The sequence below is a fragment of the Limulus polyphemus genome, unplaced genomic scaffold (assembly GCF_000517525.1).
Source record: "Limulus polyphemus unplaced genomic scaffold, Limulus_polyphemus-2.1.2 Scaffold2456, whole genome shotgun sequence".
In the NCBI taxonomy this organism is placed as follows: Eukaryota; Metazoa; Arthropoda; class Merostomata; order Xiphosura; family Limulidae; genus Limulus; species Limulus polyphemus.
Genome location: NW_013668066.1, coordinates 117,519 through 137,651, shown reverse-complemented (window position 1 = coordinate 137,651; position 20,133 = coordinate 117,519). Strand labels below are relative to the sequence as shown.

At 34.4% G+C, this 20,133-nt stretch overlaps 1 protein-coding gene and 1 long non-coding RNA gene across 3 annotated transcripts in view; both read right to left on the bottom strand.

Moving 5' to 3' along the window:
* Positions 1 to 20,133, bottom strand: part of LOC106467005 (protein phosphatase 1 regulatory subunit 14C-like) — a 92,895-nt gene that overhangs the window by 22,881 nt on the left and 49,881 nt on the right. For both annotated transcript variants that reach the window (XM_013927314.2, XM_022395085.1), the window contains one exon: positions 9,353 to 9,439. In XM_013927314.2, coding sequence (XP_013782768.1) covers positions 9,353 to 9,439 — 87 coding nt within the window. The remainder of the gene's footprint in view (positions 1 to 9,352; positions 9,440 to 20,133) is intronic.
* The window catches only part of LOC111087667, a 15,658-nt gene continuing 14,264 nt past the window's right edge, over positions 18,740 to 20,133 (bottom strand). The window contains exon 3 of the long non-coding RNA XR_002612331.1: positions 18,740 to 18,828. This is a non-coding gene — a long non-coding RNA (uncharacterized LOC111087667). The remainder of the gene's footprint in view (positions 18,829 to 20,133) is intronic.

Sequence of the window (20,133 nt, the reverse complement as noted above, 5' to 3'; positions counted from 1 at the left end):
AAGCAAATGTGGAAACAACAGTTAGTGAAACACAAGATGGGACAAGCTCATCTAAAGTAACAGAAGCAGGAAGTTCGGAACAGTGGATACGAGATCAGAATGTAACTAATCACATGATGCACATAGGTGCTTAACATCACTGACCACCAGAGTGTTTCCAGTCACCATTATAGTATTCGATGACTCCTGCAAAGTACTGTTAAAAATCTCAGGAAATGTCAGGAACCTGAGAGAATAAATTCATAATCTAGTAAAACAATAAAGCTGATGTTGTGGTGTTCCATTTTTATTTTTTGCATTATAAAGAAAATGAGTCAGGATCATAGGCTTGATGATGACCTTGAAGAGTACTGGATGAAACCCATATGCTAGATTAAACAATGAACAGAAAATGGGATATGTGTCACCAAAAATGCATAGTCGACTAACAGAAAATCAAACTGAAGATAATTCAAATGAAAATTCTAACTAATAAGTTTAAAATTTAGTACCTTTATGTCAGACAATCACAAAAATCAAGAAAAAGAAAGACTACATGATGACTAGTAACAAAAGGTTATAAGAGCAAAAATTCTGGTGAATCTTATCAAAAAACATATCTGAAGACAAGCAATGGGCATCGAGGATATTTCACCTTTGTATTGGTGGAGGACTATATACATCATAGACTGGCACAATACACACTGATATATATAGGGGTGGAAACTTTATTCAAGGCTTGTGGCACATGCAAGAATTTACAGGCAATGTGCTCGAGGTAATAGTTCTTTGCGGTGCAAAGAAATGAGTAGCATTTCTTAAATAATGTTTCAGAAATTTCTATCATATAAAAAGTACAAACTCTTGTATGCATAGTTATTGGAAAGTAATTGTATGATATACCACTTTAGGCAACCTATTTCTTCTTTCAAATCAAAAATTTATATCACTCCCAATATTTGACAGAGAATTTTGTTCATTAATTTTCAAAGGATAGGCAGATACTTTTTTGATAAAAACAAATATAATATGCAGAGGGTTGAGTACATTATATTGAAATGATCTTGAATATGCAACTCAACAAGTCACGTGACAATAACAGTCAATAAACTTTACAGTGGAAACAAATGTATGAGAACTACATTTTGATATTATTTGGTATCTTTTAGATAGTGTAATGTCACAGAAAATTGATTGCTTTAGGGAAGAGTATGTAACAACTCTTTCTGAAGCAAAGTATTCATACACTCAGATCATGAAGATGTGTTCAGACTGGAGAATTAAAATTTCCAAGATGAAGATATCCCTTGAACTTAATGCCATTGAAAAACAATGGAAAATGGATCAACTGGGGAAATCAGAAACATCCTGAGAGAGACCTGTAACAAGTCATATCTGTGACGAATTTATACATATCTAACACTATAAGCTATGCATGTTTTTAAATATAAACTTAATCTGAACAAACGTTGATATTAAAATAAATATATAATAATAAATTCGTCACAGCTCCCTCCTTAAAGAATTAAAAAATGGAGTTAGACAACTTTTAATTAAAATATTATATATATATATTGACAACATTACATTAAATATAATACACTAGCAGGATACCCGGGATTGCCTGGGGACCAAAGCACTCAGTTTGGTGACCACTTGATTAAGAGGAAAACAACTAAAAAAGCTTCATTGTAATTGTGCCTGAATTATAATTCTTTCAGACAAAATATTTATTTTCTTTGTAACAGAGATACACAATTCAAAGAAACTTGACTTTTGTCGAAAACACAGTCAGCTGAGGATTTCATGAAAATATAATCAATTAAGGGCTTCATGATAAACAATGTTCTTAGTTTTTCCATATGGAGCATTTACATAAAGATTTTTGGGGCTTTCAACACGTGAACATCCAACATAGAGCTGTCCATGAGAGAAGCAGGGCTCTTCCAACTGCAAACCAGTTACCTTCAATGTCTGACTTTGCGATTTGTTGATGGACATGGAAAAGCTTAAGCGAATGGGAAACTGTAGTCTCTTAAACTCAAATGGCATATCAGTGGAAATCATTGGGATTCTCGGATTTAATAAAACCTTAACCCTTGCCACATCCAGAAAGTATTGTAGCTTCAATAACATGGGGCATAAGCTTCTTTACTGCCAGTCTTGTTCCATTGCACAGACGAGGTGGATCCAAATTTCAGAGTACCATGATCGGTACTCCTACTTTTAGACTGAGAAAATGTGGTGGGACTCCTGGAGGTTCAAGTGAATTCAGAAACTCTGTGGAATAGTTGACCACTTGGGTTTGATCAGGCACTGAGTCAACTGACTTGTAGCATTGGATATTACCAGGTATCTGCTGCAACAGCTGTGTGTTGATGACATTGACAACATTGTTCTTTGGAGCTAATATTGCTCTTTCACACAGCCACCTGTGATTTTGATAATTTTCAGAAAGATTTGGGAAAACCTTTGTTATGAGTTCATCAACAGATGTTACTTGTGTACAGATTGGTCCCATGTCAATTGTTCCTTGTTGATTTTGTTTGACTTTGCCATTGCCTAGTTGCAACAGACTGTCAGCAAATTGTCCAGATGATTGATCTCCATGCAGATAGGCTCTCATATTGGTAGATAGGTGGCATTTTTTTACATTCCTCCAAAGATATGATGATTTTAGGCAAGCCTTATGTTCATCAGCTCGTGTGCCTCTTGGAATAACCGGCAATATTTGTCTGAAATCTCCAGCCAAAACCAAAGTGACTCCCCCATTATCTTTTTGCTTTCATGAATATCTTGCAGCGTCATATCTAAAGCTTCTAATGCTGCTTTGTGAGACATTGTACATTCATCCCAAACAATCATTGGGCATCTTCTAAGAACTTCTTCCATCCCAGTTCCTTTACTGATATTGCACGTAACATTTTCATTTATGGTGAAGTTCAATGGGAGCTTAAATGCAGCATGGGCTGTCCTGCCTCCAGGCAAAAGAGTTGCTGCGATTCCAGATGTTGGTGAACTTCTGCTAACAACAGATTGATAACAAATTTTTTCCCTGTTCCTCCTGGTGCATCAATGAAAAAGACTCCACCTTTCTGATGTTGGACACTGTCAGTTATTGCTGCGTACACTGTTCTTTGGGCAGGTAGCAATTTTGGCTTGTTAAGAACTGGAATATCGTAAGTGGTCTCACGCAGAACCTCACGATTGGGGTTGTCATCCTGATTGTGTTGAACTTCAGGAAGGCCAAATGACGGGCAGCTCTTTTCCTCCCAATGACAATACTTTGTCCTCAGTGGCAATAAGAGCCAAGTTAAAAATGGCATCATTGTAGCTAACTTCTATATTGGGATTTTGTAGTTGAGTCTGGTGCTTGAAGTCTTCTGACAGATATTCTCTGTGATTTTGCAACAGGGCAACTGGATTTGAAACACCACAAACTTGCAGCAAAACAGCAAACAAACTTCTGAGGTTGGCTGGTGACTGTGAAACTGCTGCTTCTGTCAGAGTGGACTTCCGCTGTGCATCGTCTTCAAGAAGGCCTTGCTTGAAACACGCCTTTCCATAGGATGTCGAGCTTGTCACATCATAAAGCAGCATACGAAGGTAAAAGCACTCTTGCTGGCTGGGATGAACAGTATAGACCCTTGCCAAGGCTTCATCTTTAAAAACCCTAGGATGACCATCCACAGGAGTACCTCTTTTTCTCCTACTCCATTTGTTGTGGCTCCAAGTGTAAAAAGATGGGACCTAAGAATAAAGTAATGTGCATGCAAAGGAATCTTCTTGGCAAAGGTTGAAGAATCCAGTCAGTGTTGTATTTTTTGAAGCCAATGCTTGTTGCAAAGCATTTTCTTCAGTGAAGTAGACTCTCTGTCCGTTTTCTAGGTGGACACTAAGTTGTTGGATGGTGGGATGTCGTTCATGAATTGGAAACCCTAAAATGCTTCATTGCTACTAATGTACCTTCCCAGTTGGAATTGACTCACTTCATCATTTGTGTTTTGGTCTTGAAGAGTATACTTAGCAGCGTCAGATCCCTTGTTGACATACTTGCACATATATTTGATTGATTGACTGAGTTACTAAACTCAACATTGATTTGTGCATCAAAGGTCTTTGACAACAGGGGACAATAATACACTATCCACCGATTTTCAATGTCTACATCCTGACCATTTTTCATTTTTATCATGGCTGTAAATCCTCCATCTTCAGGCTTTCTCCTTCTGTAGAGAGCATATTCATCTTCACCAGTTTGGATCTCTTTTATCAGTTGCCTGGGATACTTTTTCACACATTTTACGTTTTCCATGCATGAAGACATTGATTTAAAGGCCCACATGGTCCATGAATCTTTGTTCTTTTGATGGTGTCAAAGAGGCTTTGGTCATTTATAGGGTCTGAAAGCTCTGCAGAGATAATTGAGTCTATTTGATTAGATTGGACCTTTGTTTTTAGCTAGATGAGAATGTGTGCATGAAGGACGCCTCTTTTCTGCCACTCTATAGTGTACATGTCACATCGTGTACCAAGGACAGTCTGCAAAGGACCAACAAGATTTGTTGGCCAGAGTTTTTCGACAAAAACTCATCAAAATGATGCAACTCATAAAAAAGTAGGAAATCTTTGGCCCAAAAGCTCATCATTCACCTCTTTCCAAGAAGGATTGCAGGTAAAAGTGATGAAGAAATTTGGCATTCCATAAGTCCTGACATAGGTCATGGCATCTTGAGTTTGTTCATGCATGTATCTTGGGCTTCCTGTGAAAGAGGATGGAAGAATGCACAGCTGACCAATGCCTCTACCTTCATCATTATTGATGCTATCTCTAAGATGAATGTAGGAGTCAACACTCAGTTCTTGTTGGTGTATTTTTATGTACATCAACCTTTCTGTCTCCACCTTGGCATACATATCAACAGCATACTGTTAGAACAGATCTTGACAACGTTGCAAATGGTTGAAGTAATTATTTCGAATCATGAAGTTGTAGGCATAGAAATCTTTGCATGACACAGTTTTTGTTCTTTGAGCTTGTGTAATTCCAAAGTGGTATCCATCTTCTCCATGCATACAGATAAGCAGATACTGAAGGGCATCATAAGATCTATGTGTGTCTCATTTATCCTCTTTATAGTGTTATCTCAAAGTTTTAAGACAATGTCTCTTTTTCCATGTTCCTGGCCATTCATGACCAAGGTAACCTCATTGCAAGTCGGCTCATTGAATCGGTCATGATGTTCTCCATATGTCATTTATCAGCATTGATCACTATCTGGTAGTCCAAAGTAGGAGCATTTTTCCCACAAAATAGAGTTGTAGAAACTGTGGATGTTCGTCTGCATGAGGTTGGAGTGATCCAATGTGATGGTAGATTTGTCCCTGCACTTTAAATGTTGGCATAAATCCCCCTTTGGGAACGATGTTGACTCCAAAATATGTCATTTGAAATGCTGAGTTGTAGGCTCTTATCATCTTTAGGAAATGTTTTGAATCTGGTGTGTCACCTAGGAGCAGCATTTTCAATGGTTGTGGTAGCTTGGCTAGTAGAGGTAAGCTAACTTTACCTTTGGAACAAGACATTGATGGCGTTTCACGCTTCCACTTCTTTGCTCCACAATATTGGCATAGTTCTGACATGGAACCAATTTTGACTGCATTTATAGAAGAATAATCAATGTCAGCTATGTAATTGAATGCAGCATTTAGCACATTGGCCACAGTAAATAGTGATGCCCTTTGCATGGCAGTTCTTGTGCACATTGCTTGGAGTCTTGCTTGTTCTTCCTCAGCAGACTCTTGTTGTCTGGTTTGTGAATGCCTGGTGGCAACAACAGTGAGGCGAGCCTGATACTGCTCTTCTGTTTCCTGCTGTCTGCTCCTTGCCTGTCTGGAGGTCTGAGCACTCAGGTGAGCCTGATGCTGCTCTTCTGTTTCCTGTAACCTGCCCCTTGTATGTCTGGTGGCATCAGCACTGAGGCAGGCCTGGTGCTGCTCTTTTGTTTCCTGTAGCCTGCTCCTTGCTTGTCTTGAGGCTTGAGAACTGAGAAGGGTGTGGTGCTGCTCTTCTGTTTCCCACTGCCTGCTACATGCCTGTCTGGAGGCCTGAGAACTGAGGCAGGCCTGGCACTGCTCTTCTGTTTTCCACTGCCTGCTACGTGCCTGTCTGGAGGCTTGTGCACTGATGTGAGATTGATGTTCCTCTGCTGTCTCTTGATCCCTTGTTTCTCAAACTCTACGAACTTTTGAAGAGCTTCTGCCAATATTTTTTCATTTCTTTGGTCCCATCTTGAGGTGGATTTTCGTATAATACTGGTGTACAGCAGTGGCACTTATTGAACAATCACTGCTGGAAGTTTAATATCGAATCTGAAACAGAAAATTGAATACAGGCCTTATATAGCTTGAGTTGCTACACTCAAGTAGTATGGAGAGACCTCTAGAATATTCTAGAAGTCTTGAAATCAGTAGCTTGAATTGCTACATTCAAGTAGTATGGAGAGATCTTTGAGTTTAATATCAACAAATCTTAAGAAAAAATTGAATGCAGGCCTTATATAGCCTTATCTGCTACATTCAAGTAATATGGAGAGAGTTCTAGAATCTTCTAGAAGTCTTGAAATTAGGAGCTTGAATTGGTAGCATAGAGAGATCTCTAGAATCTTCTAGAAGTTTTGAAATCAGTGGAAGGGAAATTTTGTTTGAAGATGACTCTGAACATTCTAGAAACTTCTGACATTCTGAAATTGATCAAGGTGATGAATAGCTGTTATGCAAACTGAACATGTTTGGGCAGTTGTAGTATGTTTCAAATTCATTTTCATTGTGTTTTCACCATTTTTTGATGATGAAGACTGTAATTTTCACCAGTTTTTGCCTTATTTTGTCTCCCCGTGACCTCAGATGGCCTTGAAAGTGAAATCCAATGTGTTCATGACATTCTGGATGAAAAGTTTGTCCTAATGAACTTATTTTGACATTTTAGAGTGATTCGTATCAATTTCTATTGGGAACAAACAAACAAACAGACATACATTCACAAACATATAATAGATTATCTAAAAGATTACAAAACTTCAATAATCATGACAGTACAGAATACAATTAATACAAATAATCTTATGATCATAAAATTACATAGCTCGTGAAAGCTCATCAGCACAAATGCTATCAACCCCCTTGACATGGATTATCCCCAAATCATACTCTTGTAGTGATAAACTGCAATTTAAAAGTCTTATGTTTTGTTTTTCTTTTCTTTCTTTCTTTCTGTTTCTCTTTTTTCCTTTCTTTCTTTCTGTTTCTCTTTTTCTCTCTCTTGCCTTCTTTCTGTTATTTTTTTCTTTTTGTGATTAGATATCCCCATAGTGGGGTAACAATACTAAGACCAGGATTGAACTTATGTTCTTCAAAAGCTGGGATAGGTTTCAAAGGAGCAACAGGAACTTTCTGGTTAGACTTTCCAACTAACTGACAGGTATGACAAGTTTTACAAAACTGAGAAACATCTTGCCTAATTTTTGGCCACAAGAAATGTCTCATAGTTTTGACACACACCCATGGGGAGTTCATGGGCAACTGTCAATATTTCAGAATGATATGCTTTGGGAACAACAATTTGATAAACTATAGCCCAGTCCTCTGAAGCTGGCACATCTGGTGGTCTCCATTTTCTCATAAACACACCATTTTTGAAAAAATAACCATATGGAACTTTCTCCAGTTCATCTCTTGGGAGTGCACATTTAAATAGTGAAGAGATTTGCAGATCTTTCTCTTGCTCAGATATCAGTTTACTTTAAGTAAACGGAACTTAACCAGGTGAATCAGATTCCTCATGTCCATAATTGTCACTCACTGAGGTATTGTCAGTAGGTCAGTCATCCACAAGATCCCCGTCGAATCCAAAAACTGTCCGAGACAAATCTATAATATCGTCCTCTGAATCCATGTCTATCATTTGTTTTTGGCATAATTTCTTAGCCTGAGCTCGAGTCACAGTACACAAGGGAAACACATCGGAATTCTCCTCATTGTCAACATTATCCTTAGATGAAACAGTGATTAGCTTGTTAACCATTTTAGGTTCGGCAACAACTTTTCCCCCAACCAAATCGTTTCCCAACAATAATGATACACCCTTAATTGGCAGAGTAGGTCTTACTCCAACCACAACTGGTCCAGAAACTAGGTATGATACTAAATAAATGTTATGAAGAGGAACATTAACAAAGCCACCCTCAATACCCTGAGCAATAATAAACTCACCAGTGGCGGAACTTGAATCTAAAGGCAATATACCTTCTGACAACAATGACTGAGTTGCCCCAGTATCACGTAGAATACATATGGTTATGGGATTGCCAGTGTCATTTGCCAAAGACACAGAACTTACACACACAAAAGGTCTAAATTCCTCTCTGATTACATCAGCCTTTATATCAGTGGCCAAATCAACAACATCAGGTGATCTGGTGAAACTATGCCCATATGTGGACACAAACGCACTGGGTGTTGCCTCCTTTTCTTTTGTTTTTTTCAAACATCAACAATCAGACATAACATGACCAGGTTTTTTACAAAAATGGTAAACAGGCCTTGATTTTTTTAAAGAAGTTTTATCCTGACTGTCAAAAGATTTTTAACTAGAGGAGCTGGATCTTTTAGAAGGATCCTCAACTAAATCCAAAGTACAATTTAACTACTAAATTTAAAAATATCATTTAACTCATTTTAGGCTATTTGAAATTCTAATACGTAACATATCTCAGCCATAGTAAGCAAAATATAGTATTTTATAACAGGTGAGAATCTACAAACACAAAAGTTGGTAACAAAAGCTGTCCACGTGTCTTAGGAAACAGTACAGAACATAATCAGGAAGGATCTCCATCTGGAAACAAGGCCAACAGGGTATGAGTTCACCAAGATAAAGTTTTCAGTCATAGCTTCCATTCAACTGTTGTATACCACAAGCAGCTGAAGAATGAAATAGATATTCAAACTATCTAACTGTTTGAATTTGCACAGGAAAAACCATTATCTTTGTACGTATATTAGATAGATTATGGAAAGCATGCTGGGTCAAATGGTGTGCTTTGGACATGACAGTTTTATGGTGGAGCATTTTTTTCAATGGAAATCACACTGCAGGATTATTGCTAAGATGGATGGTCATCAGATAAAGTATGATCAGATGTGGTTATGTGTGATGTAATGATGTGGTGAGGCTTCCAAGTTGTCTTAGTATGTTATACTCAACCTCTGTATAAGAATGTTTTGTGTTGACAGAATTAACAATGTGTAATTAAGATAAGTTTCTCAAAACATCTTATAGCCTATTAAAACATTTCATACAAGTACTACACACCCTAAGCCATTGTCTTCTGGTGATATCTGTGTCCATATCAAGAACTTCATCCAGATCAATCTCTACACTGTGGTTGTCAGAGTCATCCTGCAAGAAAGTCAGGAAGTAATTTCACAGAAATGCAATAAAACAGGAAATAAAATATACTAAAATATGGCTTGAAAAAATTCTATACACAACAATAATACTAATTTTTCAAATTTTCATTCTGAAGTGATACAAACTTCTTAAATTACAGAATTCTCAAGATTTTATGATAGAGAGTCATTTAATACTGCATGTGTTAAGTTAATAAAAAGCCACATTTGCTTTTTTTTTGCTGTTTGGTTCAAGAAAATTGTATGGAAATTGTTCAGGACTAAGAAGTTTCTAATCTAGTTATATATCCACTGCTATGTACACACACATACACAAAGAAACATGTATGCTACTGTACATCTGAAAAGTAGTTTTATATTAACTTTTATTCTAACCTCAAATACAAACACAAAACATTACTTCAGACTTTTCAGTCAACATCTTGATCATTTGCTTCAAGTCAGTAACAATACTGTTTGAAGGTACAACTGGCTGGCAGAAAAGTGCTGAAAAAAATAACTACTTTTCATAAGTATGACTTATCTATATAAATATAACAGTACTGTCTGTTTTATGTCCATGTAACTACTTCGCAGGGTGTGGATGGATCTTCCCCAAAATTGGTATGGACATTCATTAGGTCCATGCTGGGATACATACAAATTTTACAATTTTGTCTATTTTGTCATTTTTTTTCCTACTACATTGCACTCTGTAGATGGATCTTCACCAAATTTGGCATGAAGGTTTGTTGGATCCATGGGGAGATACATACAAATTTTCAGTTTATCATTTTGTGATTTGAGGTTTTTATGGGTGTTTTTACAATTACATGTGAGGGAAGCAACTTTTCATGTCCTAAGACAACCTTTCATTAATAATGAATTTACATAATTTCCATCCAGGGGACAGGTACTTCAGTTAGCAAAAATATAAAGTAATGTATATGCAATTTGAAATCAATGTTAGTAATTTTCAAAACACATATAATTATGTCCATAAAATCCTTTTTGTATTTAACTGCAATGTCATTTAAGATCAGTTGATTAAAATAATAACTTTCCAGATCTGTTCCAACATGTAATGTTCCTCTATATATCCAACTCAACTTCTTCTATGAAACTACTAGGCTAAAGTATTAACTAATGCTTCTCATAACTGACTGGGGAATTAATTTGTTAGCCATCAAACACCTAAAAGGAACCATAGTAGGAGGGAATTAAATGAAAACGATTTAGCACCCAGAATAATGAAAAATGTTTATGTTGAATCTTCACTATGAATTTTAATATTTTAATATAATATGCTCTATTGCATTAAACCATGTAACACTTTATTATAACTTAACTTCTAGCTTTTAACATAACATCTCACAAAAAGATACATTATATTTACATGAAACCAGCTGTGCCTTAAAAACATGTGACAGTAACTGACAACTACTAAAAAGGACTTCTTGCTACCACTAGTAACTGCTATCTATTTCTAGATGATCAAGTCATATTTTACAGACTACGTATGTTGTATGTAAGCAGGACAAGTATTTCAACAAATACTTCAGATAATTATAAAAGAGTACAAAGCTTTCTTAAGACTATCCAAGTTGGCAGACTGAGATGACAAGAATGTTAAGGTCTAGTGTTCATGCTAAGTAAGTTAGTGTAGAAGAGAAAGATCACATGCTACTATGACACACACTTTCCTTGAACAGTCAGGTCTGAATTCTTCAAGATTATGTACTTTAGAAAAAGGGAAGAAGTCATCAATGAGCCATTAAGGAAGTGTCCTCCATTTCTTGTACAGTTGACCTATGTAAAAACATTAACATACCTAAGACTAACTTTAAATCTGATTTATATAGTAGGATTACTTTTAATCAGATGTTCTTAAATTTTTTACACAGCTTCTAATATCCTATGTAGATGTAAGGAACTTTCTTATATCTTATAGAGCTGATTTGTATAAGATTAGCATACAAAGAGTTTTTCTTATACATTGTACATAAGACCTATACAAAGGTTAGTACATGTAAGGGACTTTATTTTATCTTGTATGGACGGCTTGTACAAAGGATGTAAGAAGCTTTGTTATACCTTTTCTAGATGATGTTGGCTTAAATAAGACAAATTATGCTTTCTGGAGTAATAGGTCATGTTTTACTTCTCCTTTTAACAAAAGAGCACTTTGTTTTTCCTACTTCACAATGTGGAGGTTGATGAAATTTAAACTACCTGTAAATGAGAAAAATGTGTCAAGGTAAAAGCGTGTGTACTTAAAGAAAAAACAGTGCAACTCACATCCTATATGGTGAGAATTACTTTGGAATATTGTAAAAATTAGCCATATTTTTTCCATATCATGGGGTGATCAACTTGAATAGTGTTAGCATCAGTTTGTTTCATAACCTTTCTAACAAAACACAGCTCACTGATACAAGTTCCCATACCACCAACAGTGTAGTTTTTGTGAATAATCAAGTTCCATCAATTATGCTCTATAATGTTCACATTACTGAGTTTCGTGGAAAACTTCAAATATAGAATCTATACACTGGCTAACAAATCAGGGATGAAATAAAAAAAGGTGTATAATTTTTTTTCCTTCCCCATTACTTAATTCAAGTAATCCACATTTAAACTACAGATAATAATGCAGGCTATTGCTTTATTGTATTGAGCTGTTTGAAGCTATTCAGCTACACTTATGTCTTATATCCTAACATGATTTATTTCAACCAATTTATCCATAGCATAAGAGCTTCATTCACTTCATTCATTTTTAATCATATCCCAAATAACCACAGCAAATAACATTTTCTTACAATGTTAACGTCAACATTAAAGTAGTGAAACCAACTTTCTTGATCTATCATATCCTTTATTAATTGATGTTTGCGAATGGCTCAAAAACATCTCACAGTAAGCAAAGAGTTGTAAGAAGAGTGTACCTATATGAAGTACAAGAATACATGTATAGTCAAGCCAATTAGAGGCACATGCAATTTGATAAAATTAGTATACTCTCCAACTAAATAAGAGGCACACAAAGATGAAGAAATATTGTACTGTTCAGTCAATCAAACCACAGTTAGATGGTAATCATAGAATAGGAGTATACTGTAGAGCCAGTTACAGAAAACTGGTAATGTAGATCAATTCACAGATGATTCTTTATATCAAGCAAGTAAATGTTTCCCAACTTAGGTAACATCTAGATAAACAAAGTAAGAATACATGACCAGGAATATCTGCATACTTATCTTAGCCATGTGTCCTTAGAACCCTGCTTGGTCAGAATACTACTACTCACACCAGAACATTTATTAATTTATCAAATTGTGTGAAAATTGTTTAGTCTACAATTTACAAAATTCATCTGCTAATGGAGATTTAGTTCAATCTCTCTCTAACTGTAACATACATATATGTAAGTATAAAATTAGCTAATACATACACTAACATATCCATTTAAATTATAGTCCAGATCTATCATATAGATGTTCCCTAAAATCTATGAAAAAAAGTAAAATATACAACCTGTAATGCTCCAATGCATATTACTAATGCAAATATAAAACCAATATAAACTTACAGAAAAAATGCAAGGCAACATATTGGAAAATGAAGAAAAAAATGACATGTTATTACTGATTTTAATTACAATGACAAAAATCTTAAGGAGGAAAACAACAAGCTCTAATAATAGGCTGAACTGAAGTAAGATTTAACATTTTAGATTATATCCAAGTTGTCTCAAATACAAGTCTTCACTTGTGAAAATAACTGCAGAAATCTACCAAGAGTGTTAATAGGCCTAACAAGCAAGTCTTGTTAGAATATAAGTTCAACATAGAATATGAGAGGTTCACAAAGATGGTAACAGCCTTACCCTGTTTATTTCCAGATTAATTACATGGTCCCCGAGTCTTTACATCCAGGCCACAATTTTATGAATTTTATTTTTCTGTGTAGATTTATAAAGCATAGAAAAAGAGCCTGTCTTTGACATCTACCATTAGTATATTGTATGTGTTATACAGATTTACCTTCCTGCAAAGTTACCAAGTATATCATTAGTTTTTATTATAAATTACAGAGTTTTGTATGGCACATATCAATCACTACCATCAATGCATTCTGTTATGACAGCTTAGGCCATATGAAATATTAGGTGTAATTATATTAATCTCAAGCTTAGCCAGCAGACCACATGTTCATTAGACCAAGATTGCTGGTTCAGCTAAGCAGGGTTGCCAACTGCACCTGAAGGGCATAATCAGTAATACAGACTGATAGATCCTTGGTATATCAACTGGGGAGGGGAAAAAAGAAGAAATTTATGGATAGAATCAAAATGATGCACTTTTTCTAGTAACTGCGAAGTAACAGAAGAACTTTCAAATTGGAGAAAAAAAGCTCCTCTCTGATTTTATATAGTTAATAAAATGCAGAAGGAAGATTATCATAAAACTAGGCTAAGTAGCACTGCTGGGGTCTGGGATATCTGCTATGAGAAAGAAGCTATTAAAACTCAAATTGATTAAACTTACCTGAGACCAACCATGACACAATGAAGACTGGTTGGACAAGCAAAGATGTTGATCCAGCATGAAACTGCACAAATTGGACTTGAAGCAAGCAATGTGCAATTTGACCTCAATTAAAGCAGCAAAAGTGAAATTTATCTTCCTGGCACAGTGATGTATTATTAACTGTTAATACAACACATCCTAAGGCTTTGATGAATAAATATAAATAACTAAATTTGATTTATAGTCTTATAGTTTTGTTACATAACTGAAAGTTCAATTGAAATGCACTCATTAGGAGTTTTGTAACTTTTGTTTAGCTGTTCACAAAAACAATACTTTTTCACACATAAATGTATTCTCTGCTTCCACTAGATGACAGAACTATTTAACAATGTTTTTTTAGCTATTTAACTTTTAAGTGTTTATAAGGTATTAATGAACATTGCAACTTTTACAAAACAATATGTAAGCATACTTGTATTAGGAATTTTAGAATAACTTTGAACAACTTGTTTTCTTTCCAGATATACTAGTAGATAAGAGTAATGAGCTGCTAATTAATTAGACCTTATCACTAGAAATAAGCCTGGCATGATGAGATATTTGTATATCTGAAAACACGATCATTTTGAGTCAGTCACAGTTTGAGTACTTATAAAATTATTTATGAATATTAATCCAATTTCATGTCAAAGTTTGGAAATCGTATTTAGATATAACCTGTACAAATGGGAAAACAATAAGATATATATGATATGTAATTAAAATCATTCTGAAAATAATATTAATATATTTATATTAACTTTGTCCCCAAATTGGAATATGGTAAATTGCATAATTGCTTTACACAAGTTTTCAATATTAATGAGATTTGATGAATTCAAAAGTTTAAAAAATGTTTTATTTGAATTATGTTTTTGTTGTAAGATTAGATGATCCCTTTAAAAGAGTTATTCCAATATTTTGGCTGAATGAGTTCTTTGTGATTGGTATTTATTATGGTTAAATTATATGTTAAAGGTATTTTTCAAAGATTAGACTGAGTGTGTCCTTTAAACAAATATTTTTTATAAGGATTTCATTCAATGTATCTCTTGACCTTTTTCTTCTTTGCAATAAGTTAACTGGATGAGAAAGGTTTAACACCATGGTTTCATTGAAAATGTATTTTAGGTAACGTTTTTACAAAGCTTTTACAGAGCAATGTGTCCTTTAAGGAAGGATTTTATTACAGTTCATTTCAGGCTGGGTGTGACCTTTGAGGAAGGTATTCAATAGATAATGACAAAATACATCATCTGAAGAAAGCTATCACCATTGTCAGGCTGGGTATGTCCTTTGAGGAAAGTTCTCACCAATGTTTCACTGGCCGTGACACTTGATGAAATATTTTACCATAACTTGACTGAGTGTAACCTTTGCGGATGGTTTTTATCATTCTTTGATTGGGTGTGACATCTGATGAAGTTTTTTTACTATGGCTTGTCTATCTATGCCTTCATTCAAAATTTTACACCAGTCAAGAAAATATTTTAAAAGATTAAACCAAGGGATGGCTACTGTAAAAAGTGTCTGGGATATCTACAATAGCTTATACTAAATGGTGGTTCCTGTAATAGGTGTCTAGGATATTTACAACAGCTTATAATAAAGTATTTTGAGCTCTATGATATACCTACAACAGATCATACTAAAGTATGGTTCCTGCACTAGGTGTCTAGGTAACCTACAACAGATCATACTAAAGTATGGTTCCTGCACTAGGTGTCTAGGTAACCTACAACAGATCATACTAAAGTATGGTTCCTGCACTAGGTGTCTAGGTAACCTACAACAGATTATACTAAAGGGACAGCTCTTGTAATATGTTACTGGAATACAAAGAACAGATTATAATAAAGTATGGCTCTGTATAGGTGTCTAAGATGTATATAGAACAGCTTATGCTAAAAGACAGCTCCTGTAATAGATATCTGTGTTATCTACAACAGACTATACTAAAGAATGGCTCCTATAATAGGTTTCTAGGATATATAGAACAGATTATACTGAAGGATAGCACCTGTATAGGTGTCTGGGATATATATATATAGAACATATCATGCTAAAGGACAGCTCCTGTAATAGGTATCTGTATTATCTACAACAATTTATAACACCGAAACTTGACTCCTGCAATAGGTTTCTTGGATACATATAGAACAGATTATTCTAAAGGATGGTTCATGTAATATGTTTCTGGGATACATATAGAACAGATTATACTTAAGGATAGTTCATGTAATAGGTTTCTGGGATACATATAGAACAGATTATTCTAAAGGATGGTTCATGTAATATGTTTCTGGGATACATATAGAACAGATTATACTTAAGGATAGTTCATGTAATATGTTTCTGGGATACATATAGAACAGATTATACTAAAGTATAGCACCTGTAATATGTATCTAGGATACATAAAACAGATTATACTAAAGGACAGCTCCTGCAATAGATTTCTAGGATATATAGAACAGATTATAATAAAAAACAGCTCCTGTGATAGGTATCTGTGTTTTCTACAACAGATTATACCAAAGGATGACTACTGCAGTAGATTTCTGAGATATCCACAATATATATTAAGCATTTTACAATAAATATGTGATTTACAAACAAACATTTTTTTTTAAAAGATTAAATACAGTAATGTAACTAGCTTTTGTTCTGACATTTACTGTTTGTTGTATTTGATAACTGTGCATCTGTACAAAATGAAAGGTTATCTTCTATCTGAGAATATACCTGCTATGTGCTGCATCAGGTAAAATAACTGTACACAATGTAAGTTTCCTACACAATAAAAAAAAACTATTTCAGTCTGTCTCGAACAGTATGGACAAATTTACCAGCTAATTTTGCAAGGAAGCATGATGATAGGAAGACCAGTAACCAAATCCAGTTGTTTTTATGGTTATTGAACTTTAAAAACTCAACAATGTAACTGATAACTTCTGTTCTGGCATTCTGCCATATCATATTGTTATCATGAATTTAGCACCAAGTAGCAAAAAACAAACAAAAAACAATTCTCTCTAGACCACTTTCCTGAGCAGGATATACTAACAAGGTAAGAATACCATGTCGTTTTATCACACAATAAAGACACTGTTTAACATAAAATATTTTGTTCAGTAAAAAGATGTAGTGCAAATGTAATTAGACATACATTTTCTCTTTTATTTTTCTCACATAATTAAGTTATATCTTTTTTTATTACCACAAGTATTTTAATATATAAATATAAATCTTCCCCATAAATATTTACAAGAATTATCATGAGGATTACATAAATTACATGTGATGAAAATCTTTATTTTGGGTTTACAATTATTGTTTTTAATTAGTAAAGAAACCAGGACTTGCAGACTTTTATATGACCATTCAATGAAATATGCTAATTCTATATTTATAAGGAACTTTTTTATTGTGAGTTTGCATTTATGGAGTTTCCTATTTACCTAATAACTTTTGTTTCACATAATAAAACAACTATGTTTTATAAAAGTTTTTATTGTTATTATTTCCCAAGTTGTCTTTCAACGCCTATATCTGAATGTAAGTATACATTTATATTTATGAGTACCATCTTTTCTTTCTTGAGCTCTCTTTCAATGCTTGCATGTAAATACAAGTGTACTTCTACATTTAACTTTCACACAGCAACCTATATATATATTTTTAAATATAAAATCTATGTACAAATAGGTTTGAACTTTTGAAAGCTTATACTTCTGATGTTCTGTTTGGATTAGCTTTTGTATTGAACGTTTTATTTACAGTATTCATTATATGATGGTAGGAAGATTATATAGCCATTTTCGTCCTAATTTTCTGGCTCCAGATTTGTTCTCTTTAAGCAAAAGTGCAATTATAATACTTTCTTTTACTAGTTTGACAAGAATGTTCTTCCACTAGCTCTTTGCTCTAGCATTAAAACTTCATCATCAGCAAAAAGCTGATAAATCTTGTTGAATTTTAAAAACAGCCCTGGGACAGATTGATATTTCGAATTTTTTTTTGCCACCAGTTCTGGAGTTTAATTTATTATTTTTATCGTTATTCAACTTTTTCATCCCGTTTCTATTATAATAATAATGATACATTATGAAAATTTTGACATAATTTTTCTAAAGATTAGAAAGCTTTCATTACAGGTTAATAAAGTACTCTGGAGTGTTATTGCTATGTTATTGGCTTATGTCCCGAATATAACATTATACACGTACTTCTGTTTACCTAACCTATATAAGAGTCAGTCTGTGTCACGTACGTTACCCTTGATTTATCAAAATAGGCGTCATAAAAGCCATAATGCATTTATCCAGAGAGAATAGTTCGATTACTGTCAGCCCATTACGCTTTTAGTGACGGGGTGAACGGGTGCCGTGAAACCTTTTAAGCGTAGTGAGTGCTGGTATAATAAGCCTAAAGTAAAGATGTAGCGAGGGATCACCTAGCCCAGAGCCAAGTGCATAAAATTTATCATGAAAGTAAAAATATCAATTCATCCTTAAACTTAAATCGTTTCTGAATTAAGCTATTTTCTGTTATATTACCAACGTTTTTTATATAAAAGAAAACCTCTTTAGTCAAGGGAGACTCTGAATTAAGAAATTAACAAATGTTTTTCCAGTTTTGTTGTCTATACATTTCATTTTATACTTTTAGTAAACAGACTAACAACAACATTAGGTTATACTTTTGTTGCTAAGCAACATGACATAAAAGCCTCAACTTCACTTTTCTGCCTCTTCGTTGGTCAAGCTTGATTTCCCAAAACTTATGTATTTCAGTTAGCTATGAAATGTGAAGTTAGGGTATACTATGGGGTGGGGATGGTAGTACTTGCCCTGTCATTTTTGAAGGGCTATACGCTTGTGCAAGATAATAACCTGAATGAATATTAGACCTACACATATAGTTGCTTTTACGTTCAATTTTCGGAATATTGGTCATTCGGAGCTATGGCCCTTCGGAATATCGAGCTGTAATCTGCCTCAAGAGAAGTACTTTCAGGAGTTTTCACGTCTAGCTTTAAGATGCTATTGGTTCTTTTAAAATATAATTTGTTTGTTTTTAATTCTACTTTCTAGGTAATAATGCTAGATGCATAAAGATAAAAGACCAAAACTACGCTGACAAGTAGTCATACATCACGTGGTTTTGATAACGTCATTTATTCCACTTAACACAGTTATTCAGAACATTTTAAATTCTGTCTAGGCGTAATAAAGTAAGCTACGCTTGTCTTTTACAGAAAACAGAAAAGTTATGTATTATTTAATTTTTTATTTATTTAACTAACTATTGTTGATCTATCATCACAATGTAGAAAAACGTGGATTAATTTAACAACAAATAATCACTCCTCCCCCACGCCACACTGGAGTTTGCAGACGTCATGTCTGTTTGCCATGTCTTGTTAAAAGTACCTAAGTTTCGTTAACAGCAAGCCACTAATCAATAGTAGCAATCATGCATCGCCCAAGGTATTATAGTTCATAAGTCCTAACTAAGAACAAAAGTTAGATCATACAAGCGATGAACATCCTTTTGTCGGTCCACACCCAAGCTCTGGGCTCTCCTACCGTGAAATTCAGCGTCACGCTACACTAAAGTAACAAACGATGTCCGTGAGTCACGTGGACTTAGCTAGGCGGTTAGTCACCGGTAGAAGGTGGGACTGAATCTCTCCCGCTAGGAAAGTTCTTTGACCTTGTCTCAGTGTGAAACTTGCTGAAAAATTCCAATCTATTTCAAAACACTGTTCATTATAAGTCGATACCAAATAACTAATCGTAACTAGAAGATTAAAATAATAATATATACACTTTTTTCAGAACGTTATCATACAAATAAATGTGTATATCACGATCTTTGTGATCCTGATGAAATGTTAAGCTTGACTGTTTAGCATGTCTCTGCAGAGAGACATACTGTTTTTCTAATAATGGCTGGAGACGGCTTAAATGGGTAATGAAGAAAAACTTTAATATAAGTTTAACATGACAGCAAATGTAGAACGTTTCGACAAGGTTTTGTCATCATCAGGTACTTATAATCAGGTCATTATAATCTAGAGTATGTTATTATATTATCTGTGTTAATCTAGAGTATGTTATTATAT